Raw genomic sequence first — 17,489 nt, forward strand, 5'->3', positions numbered from 1 at the left:
TATTAATCCCAAATTCCTGATTTATTCCTTCTTCCCTTTCCCCCTTGGTAACCATTAGTTTGTTTTCTGTGTCTGTGAGTTTGTTTTATAAATGAGTTCATTTGTATCTTTTTTTTTTAGAGTCCTCATAGAGGTGATATCATATGATGTTTGTCTCTTTCTTTCTGACTTACTTCATTTAGTATGATAACCTCTTAAGTCCACCCATGTTGCTGCAACTGGCATTATTTCATTTTTTTAAAAATGCCTGGATAATATTCCATTGTGTATATGTATCACGTCATCTTTATCCATTCATCTGTCAATGGACATTTAGATTGTCTATCTTGGCTAATGTAATTTTTTGAATATTGTGCGTGTGTTTTTTTGAATTTTAGTTTTCATCTTTTCCAGACACATGCCCAGGAGTGGGGTTGTTAGGTCATATGATAGCTGTATTTTGAATTTTTAAGGAACCTATATACTGTTCTCCATAGTTGTTGCACCAATTTACATTCCCACCAACAGTGTAGGAGGGTTCCCTTCTCTCCACATTCTCTCCAGCATTTATTATTTGCAGGCTTTTTGATGATGGCCATTCTGGTGGGAGTGAGGTGATACCTCATTGTAATTTTGATTTGCATTTCTCTAATAATTAGCAACATCCAGCATTTTTCATGTTCCTGTTGTCTGGCTGTCTTCTTTGGAGAAATGTCTGTTTAGGTCATCTGCCCATATTTTGATTGTGTTTTTTTTTTTTAATATTGAGCTGTATGAGCTGTTTTTATATTTTGGAAATTAATTTTGTTGTTACTTTCTCCCAACTTATTCCATAGGGCAAACTTAATAGAACGATACTGGTTACACTAGTGAAACCAGTGCCTTCAAGGTTATCAGAAGTTTTATAATGGCTTACTGTCTGCCTATCCACCTAATAACATATAGCATGATACAGAGCATAGGAAAAAAATACACCTGGAATAAAGTGAATTCCCAAGGTTCTGTGGAATTTAGCAGGGATGGAGTCACAGGAAAGTCCAAGCCCTGAAGCAGCCAAGTCCAAGAGGGAAGTCGTCACATGAAGAATTCGAAGCCCGTGAGATAAAAACCAGTAGGTTTCTCAGAAGCAGAGCGAGTCTTACTGCTGGAGCTTGGAGTCGGTTCCACTTACTCAGCCTCAGGAAGAGACGCCAAGAGAGGCTGCGAGCCCTGCACTAACAGTTGCTTCAGCAAATGAAAGAACCGCAGCTATTTCCTCACTTATCTCATCCACAGGGTGAAAACCCAGGCTTTGCAGGGCAACAAAAGAATGCGTTTGCTTCAGGCCTAAGCACTCAGCGCGACGCCATGTACCTGGGCCTCCAGGTGGCCCTGACTGTCCGCACCAGCGGCTGTTTCTGATTCTTCCTGCCGGCGCCCAGCCTTGCTGGAGCCCAGCCTGTGCTCCGAGGCTGAGCTGCAGACGTGGACTTCTCACTCATATGCAGGGGTTGGAGGGCAGCTGTTGAGTTTCTGCCTCTGACAGGTGTCTGGAGCACAGATGTTACTGCTGCTCCTAGGGAAACCCCATGGGCTTTTAGGTCAGGGCTTTGTGCATGCCTTGTTAGGAGTTCTTTTATTTATAGGTGTGTGTCACACCCGTGTCGCACAGGAACTGAGTTTTGGAAACACTGATCCCTCATCATTCTCTCACCTTTAAAGCCTATGTCGACCTTCTTCAGGGAAAAAAATGACTTCCTGTTCATACTGGAGGTCTTTGATGTTCTTTCTACTTCCTGATCAGGTTTCCCTGGTGGCTCAGTGGTAAAGAATCCGCCTGCAATGCAGGAGATTCAGGAGACATGGCTTTGACTCCTGGGTCGGGAAGATCCCCTGAAGGAGGGCATGGCAACCCACTCCAGTATTCTTGCCTGGAGAATTCCATGGACAGAGGAGCCTGGTGGGCTACAGTCCATGGAGTCTCAAAGAGTCGGCCATGACTGAAGTGACTGAGCACATATGCAAGTCAACATGATGCTGACTCTGATGCTTATCACACTGGATACATGTGGTGACAGGTGAGACCTGTGCACAGACCCCAGGCCACACCTGTGTTCAGTTGTTGGAAGGGAGGGGATCCCCCACTAGCCAGGACCCCCCACCTGCCAGAGTCAGCCCCCAAATCTAAAATCGAGGTGGCTGAGTGTCCAGACTTGGGAAGTCCATGAACTTGGAATCAGATCCACCTCCCCTGCTGACCAGCTTAGAATGTGGCAGTCACTTGGCACCTCCGCACCTTGGTTTTCTTGTCTGTATGGTGCAGGTAAGAGAAGGTGCCGGCTGGGGGCTGCTGAGAGCGACTGGGAGCTGGGCTCAGAGTGGGTGGGCAGAGATTGTCAGCTGTTATAACCTCCCTACCTGTTCTCGTCTGACCGGGTGGAAGGATGGCAGGTGCACTGGTCACTTGTGCCCAATCCCCACATACTTGACCTGTGGGGTACAGAGAGTCAAATGCTATCCTGGCTGAGAATGGCTGGGCTTCCTTCTCCTCTCTTCTCTGAATCACCAGGATGGTCCTGCTCAGACCCCTGTGGGCTCTGTGGGAATGACTTAATGGCCAGGCTCCAGAGGGTTCTTGAGTGTCTGACTTCAGAGCATCTAGGGTGGGTAGTCTGGAAGAGTAGCCTTTCTGTAGACAATTCAAGGTCTTGGGTGTGTACACTTCACACACACACATACACATGTGTACATATATACTTTTGCTTATGTGCAATAATGTTTTAAAAATGAAAGACACTTGCCTTCTGGCTTTGAGCATACTATCCTTTTCAAGGACACACACACATCTTTGTATCTCAACGTCCTCCCAGCAGCATCAGTGTGTTTGGCCCTGATGTTCTTAGACCAGCCAGTGGCCAAAGTCTGTACACTTGCTCTGGGCCAGTCTGAGAATAGTTCCCTGCACCAGGGCAGCTGGGGCTGATGCTCAGCACGTCCTATTCCCAGGTGGGATAAAGGATGTAATGGGCGGATGCTATTACCTCTGTCTGCAGACACGGAAATGAACGGCCGTAGCAGTGTAAGTGGCATTTATTCCTTTGCAGCAATCCCTGTGGCCTCGTTAAGAGATCCCTGAGCTTCGTTTGTTTCAAATGTAGTCCTCTGACTTTTAGACTGTCCTGGAGACCTGAAGATCCACAATGGGACAGAAGGCGCTCAGCCTCTGTGTTCATTTGGGTTTACATTTCTGCCATTCATTAAGTTTTTCACTTCATTGGTTTGTGGTTCAGATTAAATAAGATAATTAATGTCAGGTATGCCTGGCACAAGACAGATTCCCAAACAGTAAATTCTTGTGATTATTACTGTATCATGATGAGAGCTGACTGTACAGATCTGTGTACATGTGTGTGTATGAGAGAGAGAGAGAGAGAGAGAGAGAGAGATTGTTGTCTTTGCATCTGGGAGATGTGATGTGAGGATAAAGGATCGGGCTGATGTTCAGCTGGGATGCACCTGTGAAGCCAATTGGATTACAAATTGTATGAAAACACACCTGATAGGCTAATAAACAGCCACCACCCCGAGCTTGCCACCCACTCGCTCGCCTCTGTGCCCCACTACCCCAACGTCCCAGCTCCTGGCTCCTCCTCCAAACCATGGCATTATGATACAGTGATGAGCTGGTTATACCTAGCTCACCTGATCGCCCCCAGAACCTGCCCCAGTGATGCAACTGACATTGGTTCTGAGTAGTTGCTGTGTATGTCAGTTGGTGGGTTGGTTGGTTTAGTCACTACGTCGTGTCTGACTCTTGAGACCCCATGGACTGTATAGTCTGCCAGGCTCCTCTGTTCATGGGATTCTCCAGGTGAAAATACTGGAGTGGGTTGCCATTTCCTTCTCTATGTGTAGGTCAGACTGCTGGTTAAATAACTTGAATATTATTTCTGGAAAAATTATAAAAATAGTACAACTTAAATATCACTTTTGTGAAGATTATTAAAATGTTAAACTAGTATGATCCCAGAGTCATAAAATTCAGCTATGTTTTAAGAAATTACAGGACAATTAAAAAATCTTTAGCAGTATTCGACATTTATTTCTGCTAAGAATTAAGAGTGGAATATATCTTTAAAAATCGTGATGTATGAAATTAATTTGGGGAGGGGACAAAAAATGAGCTTACTCAAGATCCTGACGGGCCAGTTAAAAAAAAAATTGCAAAAGTAAGATTGTGTTGCCCAGTTGTGTTTGAGATGGGTCCTCAAATCCTGCTAAGTAGCAATGCATTTTTCAGTGACCAGAACTAAACCCAAGTTAACAAAAATGCAATTATTTACTGAAATACCATTTTCTCGATGCTCATCTTTATGGAATCCTTTCTTGAGTGTGTGCAGCCCTGGGTGAGGTCTTGCCAAGGGTCTGTAAGTGGCAGCACCAGTCCTGCCTGCTCCTCGTCGAGGACCCAGAGGAGACCAGAGGTTCTGTGCGGTTCTGTGAGAACCCAGAGGTTCTGTGCTGGCCTTCTCCTACACTGTTTTTAAGAATTTATTAAAGAAAGAGACCTCACTAGTGAAACTGTCTTCTTAACAATTATTTTAAAGTCTATTCTGGGGTTAAAAAGAAAAAAAAAATTACCCCTCTCAAATGGAAAAACCACTTACCAAGTCATAAACTGAAATTTCAGTATTGAACTGAAGCTCTAAATGACACATCAAGACCACTGGCCATCTTGGAGCTATGCTGAATGGCCATTTTCAGTTCATGTTAATGATTTTCACATTTATTTGTACAGCATAATTGTGAAAGGATAGCCCACATGAAACTCAAACCCACTGAACTCCCATTCATCCATCAACCAATTACCTAAGACAGATGTTTAAATGAAATTCGCTCCAGTTTTTCTTAAAAGATACCAACACTGCTTTCTAAAGAAAACCATACGAATAAATATGAACTTGCTGGTAATTGCAGATGACTTGTAGGTGCTCATGCAAAGCCTATATTGTCTTGAAAATTAAATTTATGCTTTTGAATTGTGGTGCTGGAGAAGACTCTTGAGAGTCCCTTGAACAGCAAGGAGATCAAACCAGTCAGTCCTAAAGGAAATCAACTCTGAATATTCACTGAAAGACTGAAAAGGCCTTGATGCTGGGAAAGATTGAGGAGAAGAAGTGAAGGGGGTGACATGAGATGCTTGGAAGACATCACTGACTCAATGGACATGAATTTGAACAAACTCTGGGAAATGGTGAAGGACAGGGAGGCCTGGCGTGGTGGAGTCCATGGGGATCACAAAGAGGTGGACATAACTGAGCAACTGAACAACCAGAAAATTTTCTTCTCTCTGTCAATTTGATTCCTGTTCTTTTTTTTAACCTCTTGAACCTTGTTACTGGAGCTCCCAGCAGGACCATGACTGCCTGGTGGCCCCCAGGATCTGCATGGCTGGTGGGTTCCCTCTCACACTAGAATGGGAGCCCAGAGCTCAGGGGCACGGCTGCTCCTTCTGTTCCCTCCTCCCAAATGCTGTTCCCTTCATCTCTCCAAGTCTTACCCACACTCCCGGGTCTGTTCAGATCCCCCGGACCCCAAGAATTCTGCACTGGCTTTAGTTATTTGGAGTCTGTCTCCATTATCAATGTGAGGCGGGGCTTCTGCTGCTCTGCACACAGCCCGGCAGTGGATGCTGATGCAATCTTTCCTGCATGTTGGTCGTATGTCACTGAATAGCCTTGGAGCGCTCTTGGGCAGAGTCAAGTCTAGTGACCATAAATCCTGGACAGAACTTGGAAAGGGCTCCCATCAGCTTGAGGGCTGCCAGAGGCACTTTTGACAATTCTTTCCAGGGCAGAGGTCTTTCCTGTTTCTCTTTCTCAAGGCTGGTTTGACTCCAGACTCATTTAATTGATGCTTCTCCCCCTATCTTGTCTGGGAGCTGACAGTCCAGAGCTGAATGTGTGGTCTGTGTTCCAAGCCTCTTATGGGTTAGTGGGGGAGATGGATACATCAACAGATAATACATAATACAGCAGGAGGGCTTGGGAGAGGGTATTGGGGAAACAAACAGAAATTGGCATCTGAGCCTCCAGGAATTTAGGGGAAGTATGTTCCAAAGACTAATAGAGTTTTGCCAAGAAAATGCACTGGTCATAACAAACACCCTCTTCCAACAACACAAGAGAAGACTGTATACATGGACATTACCAGATGGTCAACACCGAAATCAGATTGATTATATTCTTTGCAGCCAAAGTAGGAGAAGCTCTATATAGTCAGCAAAAACAAGACCAGGAGCTGACTGTGGCTCACCACCATGAACTCCTTATTGCCAAATTCAGACTTAAATTGAAGAAAGTAGGGAAAACCACTAGACCATTCAGGTATGACCTAAATCAAATCCCTTATGATTATACAGCGGAAGTGAGAAATAGATTTAAGGGCCTAGATCTGATAGATAGAGTGCCTGATGAACTATGGAATGAGGTTCGTGACATTGTACAGGAGACAGGGATCAAGACCATTCCCATAGAAAAGAAATGCAAAAAAGCAAAATGGCTGTCTGGGGAGGCCTTACAAATAGCTGTGAAAAGAAGAGAAGTGAAAAGCAAAGGAGAAAAGGAAAGATATAAACATCTGAATGCAGAGTTCCAAAGAATAGCAAGAAGAGATAAGAAAGCCTTCTTCAGCGATCAATGCAAAGAAATAGAGGAAAACAACAGAATGGGAAAGACTAGGGATCTCTTCAAGAAAATCAGAGATACCAAAGGAACATTTCATGCAAAGATGAGCTCAATAAAGGACAGAAATGGTATGGACCTAACAGAAGCAGAAGATATTAAGAACAGATGGCAAGAATACACAGAAGAACTGTACAAAAAAGATCTTCACGACCCAGATAATCACAATGGTGTGATCACTGACCTAGAGCCAGACATCCTGGAATGTGAAGTCAAGTGGGCCTTAGAAAGCATCACTACGAACAAAGCTAGTGGAGGTGATGGAATTCCAGTTGAACTATTCCAAATCCTGAAAGATGATGCTGTGAAAGTGCTGCACTCAATATGCCAGCACATTTGGAAAACTCAGCAGTGGCCACAGGACTGGAAAAGGTCAGTTTTCATTCCAATCCCAAAGAAAGGCAATGCCAAAGAATGCTCAAACTACCGCACAATTGCACTCATCTCACACGCTAGTAAAGTAATGCTCAAAATTCTCCAAGCCAGGCTTCAGCAATACGTGAACCATGAACTTCCTGATGTTCAAGCTGGTTTTAGAAAAGGCAGAGGAACCAGAGATCAAATTGCCAACATCCACTGGATCATAGAAAAAGCAAGAGAGTTCCAGAAAAACATCTATTTCTGCTTTATTGACTATGCCAAAGCCTTTGACTGTGTGGATCACAATAGACTGTGGAAAATTCTTCAAGAGATGGGAATACCAGACCACCTGATCTGCCTCTTGAGAAACCTGTATGCAGGTCAGGAAGCAACAGTTAGAACTGGACATGGAACAACAGACTGATTCCAAATAGGAAAAGGAGTTCATCAAGGCTGTATATTGTCACCCTGTTTATTTAACTTATATGCAGAGTACATCATGAGAAACGCTGGACTGGAAGAAACACAAGCTGGAATCAAGATTGCTGGGAGAAATAGCAATAACCTCAGATATGCAGATGACACCACCCTTATGGCAGAAAGTGAAGAGGAACTAAAGAGCCTCTTGATGAAAGTGAAAGTGGAGAGTGAAAAAGTTGGCTTAAAGCTCAACATTCAGAAAACGAAGATCATGGCATCCGGTCCCATCACTTCATGGGAAATAGATGGGGAAACAGTGGAAACAGTGTCAGACTTTGTTTTTCTGGGCTCCAAAATCACTGCAGATGGTGACTGCAGCCATGAAATTAAAAGACGCTTACTCCTTGGAAGGAAAGTTATGACCAACCTAGATAGCATATTAAAAAGCAAAGAGATTACTTTGCCAACAAAGGTCCATCTAGTCAAGGCTATGGTTTTTCCTGTGGTCATGTATGGATGTGAGAGTTGGACTGTGAAGAAAGCTGAGCACTGAAGAATTGATGCTTTTGAACTGTGGTGTTGGAGAAGACTCTTGAGAGTCCCTTGGACTGCAAGATCCAACCAGTCCATCCTAAAGGAGATCAGTCCTGGGTGTGTTCATTTGAAGGACTGATACTGAAGCTGAAATGCCAATACTTTGGCCACCTCATATGAAGAAGTGACTCATTGGAAAAGACCCTGATGCTGGGAGGGATTGGGGGCAGGAGGAGAAGGGGACGACAGAGGATGAGATGGCTGGATGGCATTACCAACTCAATGGACATGAGTTTGGGTAAACTCAGGAAGTTGGTGATAGGGAGACCTGGGGTGCTACAATTCATGGGGTTGCAAAGAGTCGGACACTACTGAGCGACTGAACTGAACTGAACTGATGTTCCAGACCAGGTAGGGGGCAGTCTGCAAGGCCCAACGTGGTCTGTCTGCATCCCTGGCCAGTCCACTCAGACCCTAAGTAGTTCCTCTGAAACAACAAATGCTGATCCTGCCTTATTTATCTCCTGTAATATTTGTGAGGCTCCAAAAAAACAAAAAAATATACATATTTAATAGATAGCTTACTACTTAAATGACACTCCTTCAAGAGTGTTATGTATTTTAATTGCAACTGAAAAGGACACGGATAGTTTGGTTGTCATCTCCGTTGTGCTGATGGGGACTCTGATCAGAGAGAGCCTGAGTTCTCACCACCCTTGTGTTAAGGAGCTGAGAACCTGGCACTGGTGTGGAGTGCCCCTCCGCCCCCAAGAAACCCCTCTTAGACCTACTTCCAGGAAGATAGAGTCTGTCTGCAGTGGGTGTGTTGCACATCCACCTGGAGGCAAAATTGCTGTCAGAGTCTCTTGGTTAAGCGAGTATGTCCACTTCCAGTGGTGAAACAGCTTATAATACCATCTGCTTTCTTACTTGTTTACCTGCTTGACTTCTTTGATTTTTCTTTTGGGTTAGATTTGTTTGGGTTTGTTTGCTTGTTTTTCAGTTTTAAAGATAACAAGAACTAACCTGAAGTGTAAGATGAAGAACCCAGTTGCAGGATAGAACTTGCTTCTGAAATGATGAATTCGTTCTTAGTGTTGCCTGCAAGCCCTTGGGCTTCAAGAAAGGATTCAATTAGTGAGACCAGTTAATTGTCTAGAAAGAAAGGGCTCACTTTGTGAAACATCAATTGTCATTTTGTCTGTCTCTTTTGCTAACTTTTATTTTGTGGTTGGCAGACACCTGCAATTTTAATGTTTTCAAAACACCATTCTGCAGTTATTGAGCAGTTCAGACACTGATGTCTGCCGTGATCTTGTCCACAACCCTAAGAGCTGTGAGAGTTTATTTTTCTAGAAAACTCCAGCAATTCATTAGGGCCAGGCACAGACAGTAAAAAAGCGAGTCTGCAAATGTGTAACTCAGAAATACCTAATTTTGCATTTTGACTTGAACGAATGATGGGACATTATTGTACTCCCAGTGCCAGCTCAGTTTCAGCCGAGCAGGAATGTTCCTGCAGGAAACCTCAGGGGGCAGACATTTGAATCATCAGATTCCCTGGAGCCTTAGTGTCTGTCGGTGATGCTGAAACACTGATGGGACCCATCAGGCAGAGAAGGGTCAAAGATGACAAATTCTATGGGATTACACAGAATATAACTAAAAGTCACATCTAATCTTTTAGCAAGTGGCCTCTTCCTGTGTTGTCTTTTCTTGCCGAGGGAAGAATTGTTTTCTGTTTTGTTTGGTTTTAAATCAGTCCCCAAATCCCAAACTTTGAAAACTAGGAAACTGAAGTTTCTACCTTGTTTCGTAGAGAAGCATTTTTTTTTTTTTTGAGAGAGTGCAATATTGGGTCAGATGGAGAATAGATCGACTTGGCCTCAAGTGAGTTCCTGCATCGATGGCACCAGCACTTCTCGGGCTCGCATCAGGCTCACTGAGATGCCTGTTGCCTTCACGGATTCTCTCTCCAGTGATTGTAGTAAACAAGGAAGTAATTCCATTACAGATTGTGATTAGTGCTGTGGAGAAAGTCAACAAGATGCTGAGATGGAAAGTGTATCAGACAGCTCTTGCTGCATAACAAACAATCACATCTCAGTGACAATCAGGAATCAGCATTTCTTACCCACATGTGTGTCTCAGGCAGAAAAGTGAGGGCATTTTGCCCAGCATGAGGCCTGGCCATATGAGGAAATACGCTCTTAGCTTCTGGGGATTAGATAGAGATTATAGAGTGTGGACATATTTGGGGGCCATTATTATGTCAAAAAACTTTTCAAATGGATAATGAACAAGTAGAAGATTTGATCAGAAATTTTTAGAAGATGTGAATAACCTAATGTTTTAAAAGAATGTGTTGATAACCAATGTAAGGGAAAGACAAATATTATATTTGTTTATAAGCTAACAAGTAGGAAAGGATGGCTGTCTACTTTCTGGTTTAAAGATGTTTTCATGTGCATATGTGTGCATGTGTTAGTCGCTCTGTTGTGTCCCACTCTTTGCAACCCCATAGACTGTAGCCCGCCAGGCTCCTCTGTCCATAGTGTCATATAATGAAGAATATAAAAACATCAACCTATAACACCACCTGGACTGTCATCCTGGACTGTCTCATGAAAATCAGAAATTTATATTTAAACTGCCCACACAAGTATTCATATCTGTCTAATTATTAAATAGAAATCAAGCTTGATTGAAAGTTGTTAGACTCTAGAGATGTGTAATAGGCTTTTCACAATGTCTGGAGGTGAGAGATGGGACCTACCAGGGCTGAGCTCTGTGCTGAGGATGCGGACAACCCCTGGACACTTGTTCATGAACCTGTTGTACCTGAGAAAACCTGATCAGTAGACACTGTGGGTGGACATTTTGAGCTAATACTTAGACGTCACCATGAAGCCCTTAGGAATTTGAAGAAGATGCTGAAAGGATGTTCTGAAGTTCTAAGGAACAATTGTTTAGATTTATACACTCTTGAAAATATTTTACCTTTAAGAATTGAGTGAAGCCCTCTAATGTCTCCCCTGGAACTTCTTTTTTCCCTTTTGCAAAAGAACAAGAATAATGAAACCATTGGTACTGAACCTGTTTCAGTTATATTCATATTTACATATATTTTTTTGTGAACATAGATATATCAAGGATTGTGGATTTAACTTTTCTTGGGGATACAAGTCAAAGAGCACCTAACTGCAGTTTGGGGAGGGGGCTGCTCCCTCGAAGGCCTTGAGGTGGGATCCCCTTCCTTATGCAATTATAGCATCTGAACAGCAGAAAATAAATGATAGAAAAGAAATAGGAATGCCCATTGCAAAGTGTTCAGTTCTACTTAAAGTAGAATCCTAATTCTAACATATGAGCATTAAAGCATAATTACTAGCATATTTAAAATAAACATTATACAAATATATGCAGTGATAAGAAATTTAGTAGCAATGGAAAGGAGATATTTAAATTGATATGAATATAAATACACTGCAAAATGAACAGAATTAACATGCATTTATGCCTCCTTGCAGAGCCCTGCAATACACCTTTCTCTGCTCCAGACTTCAGCGTTTTGATTTGGCCTCACTGTGTGTTGGGCACATGGACTTGTGTCTGATAACAGTTTCATTTAATTGTATAATAACTTTATTCTCCCTGATCCCTATTTTATTGCTCCCTCTCCCCAGTGGTAACCACTACTTTGTTCTCTGTATCTGTGACACTGCTTCTTTTTTTGTCATATTCACTAGTTTGTTGTATTTTTTTTAGATCCCACGCATAAGTGATACTATATAGTATTTGTATTTCTCTGGTTTATCTGATAATCTTTAATTACTGGTGAAAAGCTGCACATTTGTTCAAGCCTTAAGCCTCTAGAACACCTTGTCACCCTCTCTGATATGTAACTCAGTCATCTGTCCCCTCACCCCTTGGGAAACAGGAAAGCTTCCAGTGCAGGGACCTTGTGTTGTTTACTTTTGTCACCACGGCAGCCAATATATTGCTGGCATAAAGTGTGCAGCCATCAAGGGTTAGGATGGATGGTGAATGATTAAGAGCTATGTGAATGATGGAGCTCTGAACCACAAAAGCAACGTGGAAACTCAAAAGTCAGAGCTAGCTAGTGGTCCAGAGGTTTCAGTTACCAAAGGTCAAAAGCCAGTGGACCAGAGAGAGATGGGGGTATGCAAAGACAGATGTGCATGGGCAGGCAGTTCCAGGACTGGGATGGGCATCGTTAGACATGAAACATGCAGGCAGCCAGGAAGGCGCACCATCACAAAAATTAAGTAGTCACTGGTGGAATGACCTCCTGAAGAGGTAGGCCTGTGTTTGTTTTCTTTTTATTACTTTTTGGCCATACTTTGAGGCATGTGGGATCTTAGTTCCCTGACCAGGGATTGAACCTGTGCCCCTGCAATGGAAGCTTGGGGTCTTGAACACTGGACCACCAGGGAAGTCCCAGGCCTGTGTTTGACAATTGCTGTGACATCTCTTGGTTGGATAGATGCTGGCGTCCTAGTGTGCTGCCTATCTCAGTGTGGGGACAGCATCTCAGTGACCAGCACAGGTCATCCCTGTGTCTGGAACACATCGCAGCCTCAGAAGGCAAAGCGAGTTTGGTAATTTTGTAGCTGATCTGAAGAAAGGAGTCCTTTTCTGAAAGGAACATTTCTAGATTCAGAATGTGTGATGCCTACTCAGTGGTGGCCGGGAAAGCTGGTGGTAACAGAGACCTGTGTTTACATGTTCCTCTGTATATGCAGGTATTGGCCACTTGTCAAATACACCCCATATCTGCCAGGTGAGGAGGAAGCTGTGCCTCTGAAGGCAGTCAGGGGCTGGGGAACTCTGCTGGCGGGTGGGGTGGGGGAGGATATATCCATGCCTGCATTTGCTATTTCTGCACAATTTGGGATCCTGTAGATCTGAGTTGCTTGTTGTGTGATTTTCCTTCCCTGAAGAACTTCTTTTTGCATTCCTGACACAGAAAATCTGTTGGTTGCAAATCCTCTCAGTTTTTGTCTTAAAATGGCTTTTTTTTTTTTTTAATTTTTTTTAAATTTTATTTCATTTTTAAACTTAACATAACTGTATTAGATTTGCCAAATATCAAAATGAATCCGCCACAGGTATACATGTGTTCCCCATCCTGAACCCTCCTCCCTCCTCCCTCCCCATTCCATCCCTCTGGGTCGTCCCAGTGCACCAGCCCCAAGCATCCAGTATCGTGCATCGAACCTGGACTGGCAACTCATTTCATACATGATATTTTACATGTTTCAATGCCATTCTCCCAAATCTTCCCACCCTCTCCCTCTCCCACAGAGTCCATAAGACTGTTCTATACATCAGTGTCTCTTTTGCTGTCTCGTACACAGAAAATGGCTTTTATGCTTGCCTTCATTTTTGAAGGACAGCTTCACTGGGTATAGAATTTTTGATTGAAGAACTTTTCTGTTTCAGCACCATGAATATGTCATTCCAACTTCTTCTGGCTTCCACAGTTTTTGGATGATGTCAGTCATATATCTTGTCATTATCCACTTTTACATAATGTGTTATTTATTTCCAGCTCTTTTAAGCTTTTTCTCTTTTCTTAGACTTTCAGTAGTCTGGCTGTGATGTATCCCAGGGTGAGTTTCCTTTGTTTTATTGCCCTTGGGGTTCTTTGAGATTCTTAGATTTCTATAAAGGTGAGAACTGGCTGCAAAGGACATGAAGGACATTCTGGGTCTTGTTGTGGTGGTTTCACTGATGCAAACATTTGCCCAAACTCATTGCACTTTACTCTTAGCATCTATTCATCTCACTGTATGCAGCCTAGACAAGTGACTTAAAGCTTTAATGCAAAAAAAAGTGTAACCTATGGAAGCTAGACGTGTTGATTTTCCTTAATAAATGAGTCTATTAGAACTAAGTCTGGGGATTCAATTTGCCATTTCATTTCTGAGGACATTTTTTAAATCTCTGCAGATATTTTGTCTTCTAAATGATATAAGTTCTGGTTAAAATGAAAAAAATAGGTAATGTAATAAAAAAGAAAGATACTTTAAAATCATTTTCTAAACCATTAGGGGAGGATCTTCATGCTAAGAAGATGTGGTCAACAGAAAAGTAATCTATGAAACTGAAAGGGACACATCTTGAGATCTGTGTGTGTGTGTGTGTGTGTGTGTGTGTGTGTGTGAAACAGAAAGGAAGTTAAGGAGGAAGGAAAAGATGAATGAACTTGAAGGTGATGGGAAGGAGGATTTGTGAATTTGGCTGCTCTATTTCATGGCAGATGTTGGGGTGTGGATGCAGGCCAGTAGGCTAACACTAGGTAAATTTTTGAGCTCAAGGAGTTGAATTCTGCAGAGACGCTTCACTGTCATGCACTAATGTTCTGCTCCCCTCAGTCCTTCACCCTATGTCAACGACTGTAAGTTAACATATGACTTCTTCAGTTCATCTGTGACATTCCTTCATTTGTTCATTCATTCAACCAATACTTGTGTGCTAACCGCCTGCTAAGCATTCTTTTATGCATCTGGAATACAGTAATCACAAACAGGGCAAATAGGATCCTTGCACTCGTGTGTTTGTGTTTGTGTGAGAGAGAATCAGGTGATAAGAGAAATAAAGGTGATTGCAACCGATGCACACAGCAGGGTCCTGTGACAAGGAGTCCCTGAGGTGAATGTGTCTGTTACAGCTTAAATGACCAATGAAGGCCTAAACATCACATCTCGGGCCTGAGCCAAAGGGACAGAGAGGCATGTACCATCTACAGACAGAAATTTCATTGTCTTCTTGCCAGTTTCCTAGGTAGGTGAAAAAATACCATGGGAGTCATTGGATGAAAAATTAACAAAAAGGCTGGTTTTCCAAAGTGTGCTGGGCTCTTTCTGGGGAGAGAAGTTGTGGACAGTCTGTGCCTCTCCCTGGAGCCCCCTGTGTGGATGACTCACTGTCCAGGACTCAAGAGTGCAGAGAACAAAGAGAAGCAGGGCTGGCTGATGGCTGCCCCATAGCCCTGCAGCCAGAGAGGGAAGCACGGGGCTGGGGAGATAAACACACCAGGTCACGAGGCAGTTAGTCATGGTCACCTGTGTGTGTTCCCCAAGGGAACAAGATGGTAACAATACAAACTGTCTCTCCTGCTGGGTCAGCAGGACAGGAAGACTCCCAGCCAGCAAAGCTGGACATCTTACACCTGACAAGAGCAGATGTGAACACAGCTCAATGAGGCATGTGGATGGTCATTAGTCTGTACCTGGACCACTCCCTGGAGTGTGGAGACACCCCAGACCGAGGCTCTGACTCTCCATCAATGTGAAGCTGGAGGCGGTGACTATTCATGGCTGATGCTCAATCAGTGTGGAACCAAACTGGGCTTCCTGGCAAGAGAGGTGAAAGGGAAGGACAGGGCAGAGTCCCATGGAGTAGAAGGTAAGCCTTGTTTCCAAGTCATTGTTTTCCTAGAGGGACTGCAGGAGAGCTCCATGCAGGAAGCTAATGGCTGGAAGAATGAACGATTGTGGGAGAGCTTGGTGCAGGAGACCCAGGAGGCTAACAACCAAAAAAATGCTCCCCGAGATCAGCCGGCCTCCAGGGGAATGGACTCCATCACCTGGTGGTTCTTCACTCCTTACCATTTGCAGGTCCCTTGGTGCAGAATTCCACAAACGGGCCTAGTGGTTCAACGAGCCCTACAAGGTCTTCTGGTCGTCTGTACACACCCACAGGCACTGGGATCACTGCTCTGGGAGCAGCTCCTCTCCCACAGTTTTCACATCTTTCACGTCCTTCTGGTGACATTGGACGGGATGTGCCAAGCACTGTGCCAATGTTCAGGAGTGTTCCAAGGCTGTGATACCTCACTCCTGCCTTCTGGAGGCCTCTGGTCAATGTAGGATGTCACACATCTGTCCCCTAGGGTGACGTGTTGCCAAGGGCTCTCATCTGACAAAGCCTCCTTGCTGGAAGGTGGTGAGAATTTGGGGAGCAACATGTAGAAGGGGCTTTCCGCCTCTGAATGATAAACTAAGACAACTGAAGTTCTCAGAAATGCGACCCATGAACCTCAAAATTGCTTTTAAAAAGTGCTCCTTCTGGATTTTGACAGCTCGTTTTGCAGAGCAGATTTTAGGTGTGTATTATTTATTTTATATTTTTTTCCTTCCATATCCTCTCTGACCCAATGCCCCAAGGCTGCTGCTTGGTTGAAAGTAAACGTGTGGACAGCCAACCACACTTCTTATATTTTGGATCATCTTAAAAATGACTGAAGCATTTATTCCCAAATGGCTGCCCTCTGCTATACCTGGGCTGCAGTACAGTCCCTGAGGATTGAAGTTGGGGCACTGAATAATCTGACAAACATGTGACACCCCAGAACCAGGGGTGACGAGGGCTAGGATCTCCAGTCAGGAGCCACATCTGGTGGATATCTAAATTACTCCCTCTTTCTGCATGTTTTCCTCTGGACTTGGCAGGGTTTCCACCTACAGGGAAGCAGTGAGCAATAAGGTCAGTCCTGGACTGCTGGCACCCCGGGAATGACCACTGATAGCCCCTCCCCATGTGCCACGTGGAGACCCGGAGCTCCGGGCCTGGGCAGGGCATCTGTGCAGAAAGACAACGTGACAGTGGATGAACCATGCTCTACCTCACCTTCTCAGGCCTGGGAAGAGGAACACAGAGACCATCCAAAAACCTTGGACCCTTAGGTTCCAAGGGGCAGAAGTTGTAACGTGGTTAAAAGAAAAAAAGTAAAAGCAGCAAAAAATAGTGGTAACTCGCTTTTCTTAGTCCTATAGGTGGTTTACCGAATTGGCCCAAAGCTCTAGCTCAGAGGTTTCACTTATACATGAAAAGTTTTCCCAGCATGAGTAAATATCATACACGTTCCTGATGCCCCCAGCCTTATTCAGCCTCTGAAGGCTGTCCTGCCTCCAAGAGGAAAGACAAGGCTCATGGCAGAGGAGAGTCAGGAGCTCTGCAGAGGGCAGGGCAGCTTCCTGACCCCTGCCTTTGAATCTGTTGGCTGAAGCCTGCCCTTGACTTCATGCAAAGGCATTGGCTGCTCAACGAGAGGCCTCAGAGCTTGTGCCCTTGGAAACGCCTTCCTCTTTCTGAGCGGGGCTGGTTAATCAATTGATTCCATGAAGAGAATTCTTCATCTCCACGTTGGATGTTTGTATTGGCCTGCTGTCTGCCAAACCCACCCACGCAGGGCCGTGAGAATGTGCTAGGAAAGCCTTTTTCTTTGGGTGCTTGAACTTGAGTTATTCAATTTGGCCTCTTGTCCATAGTTCAGGCTTTCAGACTTTAGCAGGAAATTTTCAGTGTGCTTATACAACGTCCTGTGTGTTTTAATACATTTCTACCTGAATAGCTTTCTTTTTCCCCCTTCTCATAGAACATCGCAACAAGACAACTACCTCATGACATTATGAATCCAGTGTATATTTACAACTGGAGTTCTGA

General features: G+C 43.9%; 1 protein-coding gene across 8 annotated transcripts in view; it reads left to right on the forward strand.

The window, feature by feature from the left end:
• The window catches only part of PIEZO2 (piezo type mechanosensitive ion channel component 2), a 252,233-nt gene that overhangs the window by 56,368 nt on the left and 178,376 nt on the right, over positions 1-17,489 (forward strand). Inside the window, exons 2-3 of one of the 8 annotated variants that reach the window (XM_044934792.2) lie at positions 14,713-14,825; positions 15,173-15,449. The exons of 6 other annotated variants lie outside the window; for them this stretch is intronic. In XM_044934792.2, coding sequence (XP_044790727.1) covers positions 15,365-15,449 — 85 coding nt within the window. In that variant the 5' untranslated portion in view covers positions 14,713-14,825; positions 15,173-15,364. The remainder of the gene's footprint in view (positions 1-14,712; positions 14,826-15,172; positions 15,450-17,489) is intronic. One more of the 8 variants, XM_044934793.2, reaches the window with a different exon arrangement.

Source organism: Bubalus bubalis, chromosome 22 (genome assembly GCF_019923935.1).
Source record: "Bubalus bubalis isolate 160015118507 breed Murrah chromosome 22, NDDB_SH_1, whole genome shotgun sequence".
Classification (NCBI taxonomy): domain Eukaryota; kingdom Metazoa; phylum Chordata; class Mammalia; order Artiodactyla; family Bovidae; genus Bubalus; species Bubalus bubalis.